This window comes from Wolffia australiana, chromosome 1 (genome assembly GCF_029677425.1).
Source record: "Wolffia australiana isolate 7733 chromosome 1, ASM2967742v1".
NCBI classification, from domain to species: Eukaryota; Viridiplantae; Streptophyta; class Magnoliopsida; order Alismatales; family Araceae; genus Wolffia; species Wolffia australiana.
Genome location: NC_135835.1, coordinates 24,660,001 through 24,662,405, shown reverse-complemented (window position 1 = coordinate 24,662,405; position 2,405 = coordinate 24,660,001). Strand labels below are relative to the sequence as shown.

General features: G+C 52.7%; 1 protein-coding gene across 1 annotated transcript in view; it reads right to left on the bottom strand.

Moving 5' to 3' along the window:
- Positions 1–2,405, bottom strand: part of LOC144712131 (wall-associated receptor kinase 2-like) — a 2,642-nt gene continuing 237 nt past the window's right edge. The window contains exons 1-3 of the mRNA XM_078586324.1: positions 1,706–2,405; positions 1,456–1,623; positions 1–1,377 (exon numbers count right to left, since the gene is read on the bottom strand). The exon at positions 1,706–2,405 is cut by the window's right edge and continues 237 nt beyond it. Of these exons, the coding sequence (XP_078442450.1) occupies positions 158–1,377; positions 1,456–1,623; positions 1,706–2,405 (2,088 nt within the window). The 3' untranslated portion in view covers positions 1–157. The remainder of the gene's footprint in view (positions 1,378–1,455; positions 1,624–1,705) is intronic.

Sequence of the window (2,405 nt, the reverse complement as noted above, 5' to 3'; positions counted from 1 at the left end):
TTGAAAAAGAAAAAGAAACAAGTTTAACAAGTGGAAAACGGTAGGGTGCACAGATTCAAGATACATGGGTCTTGCTTCACACCAAGTTAACTGCCAAACGAAGAAGAGGGGCAATAGCTTCCAATAGAATAATGATACCCGTCTTCAAAAGGATCAATCAACGGGGGAGAGTAACGCCATAGGATGAGGCGTAGCCGTAACTGTTTCCATCTGGGTAGTTGGCCATGGGAATTTCTTCCTCAACCAAGTTATCCTCCTTCACAACATCAGTTGTCCGCGACTGTACCGACGTAGCGGTTGAGTTTGTGCCAAATCTCATCATCTTCCATGGACGCGGTGAAGAAGCACGCAGTCTCTCCAACTCCGCGGCGACATCTCTCATGCTCGGCCTATCCTCGCCCTTCAAGCTCAGACACCGCCCCGCCACCACCGCTACCCCCTCAAGCTGCTCCAATCTCCCCTCGCTGCGGACGCGAGGCTCAAGAACGTCCTTTATCCGACCGCTTCTTAAGGCTCGGAGAAAGAAAATAGCGAGGTTCTGTTCCCCTTCTGGCCTCTCCACGCTAAGCGGCGTCTGCCCTGTGAGCAACTCGGCCATAACCACGCCGAAGCTGTACGCATCGCTTCTGTCAGTGAGCAACCCCGTCTGGAAGTACTGGGGGTCTAAGTACCCCATCGTCCCCTGAACGAGCGTCGTAAGCTGCCCTTTTCCTACGGGGATTACCCTTGAGGCGCCAAAATCAGAGACTTTGGCGGTGAAATCTTCATCAAGAAGGATGTTCGCTGCCTTCACGTCGCGGTGAATGATGGGCTGGGCCGTCGCAGAGTGGAGGTGAGCGAGCGCGGCTGCGGTCTCCGCCGCGATGCGCAGGCGGTCTTCCCAGGAGAGAGACGCTTTGCGAGTGGGCTCGTGCAGATGGCGAGAAAGAGAGTTGTTGGAGACGTACTCGTAGACGAGGAGAGGAACCTCTGTCTCGAGACAGCAGCCGACGATTTTCACCACGTTGGGGTGGTCTATTTGCGAGAGGATGACCAGCTCGTTGATGAACTGCTCCACTTGGGAAGCGTCCACGACCTTGGACCTCTTAATGGCCACGACCATATCTCCTGAGAGGATACCCTTGTAGACTGTTCCGTAGCCGCCATTGCCTAGAATTCGCGCCTCGCTGTACCCGTTGGTCGCCTTTTCGAGCTCCTTTGCCGTGAAGATTTTGGCTCCGTTTCCACTTCCGCTTAAGGAAGAGATATGCTGGCGTAGCATCATTCCACCGTTCTTTTTGAACCACTCCTCTCTCAGCAGTATCATCCTCCTCTTCGTCATCGCCCAGTATGCCCAAGACGCGATACCAATCAGGAAAGCAAACCCCAGACCGATACCTGTTCAGCATTTTAATAACTACTCAAGATAACTAGAGATTTCGGGATCGGCGATTGATGATTTGCTCAGGCACGTACCGAGAATAATCTGCAGAAGTGGAAACTTTCGCTCGTCGATGCACCCTTTCCCGGACTTCTTCCCGTCGCCGGTTCTGCCTTTGGGGCAAGAACAGGCGTACGTGCCGGGGAGGTTCTGGCAAAGATCGGAGCAGGGATTTGTCGAAGGATCCGCGCACTCGTCGATATCTTCAACCATTAAAAAACCCAGAAAAAAAAACAACTCGCGACAAGGAAAAAGGCGACGCATTTATCAACTACAATCTCGTACCTTGGCAGCCGCTCTCGAGATAAGGGTTTCCTTGGTATCCGCTGCTGCAGCGGCAAAGATAGCCTTGCCCCTCCGTAGCGTTGACGCATAAGGTGTTAGGGCCACAGCCATAGTCCGAAGACGACGACGCGTCGGCACACGACTTAGAACCTATGGCCCAGTTAAGCGCCGCGGGGACACTGCTCTTCATTTCAAAGCTACGAAGATCTGTAACTTGAAAGGAGAAGTTTTCTTGGTCTGCCAGAAAGGAGAAGCTACACGGGGCGAAAGTAAAGGTCCCTGTGTGATTTCTTAGAGTGCCAACGGAGATGCTCAGCTTCTGTAATCCTCCAGGAATACTTGTCTGGCAGCAGCCCAGGCCTTGGCAGGTGCCGTTGGGGACGGAGGAAAGGCTATCGCAAGTAGACATACACCCAGTGGAATAGGCGTAAAGATCAAACCCTTTGATACCGAATGTCACGACGTCGCATCCGAGGGCGGTCAGCTTGTTCCTGCTCGACGATAGCGTATAGGGCGTTCCACTTACGTCGATGGTTATCATCATGGATAACATGCTTGGCTTTAATTGGTTGTAGCAGATTCGAGTAATCGGCCCTTGCACCACGAGATGATACTCTTCTATCCGAGATACTTGGACTATACTGTTCGCGCTGAGGGATAGCGTCGGCGGGGAGGACGAGTTATTGCATACTAACCCAAA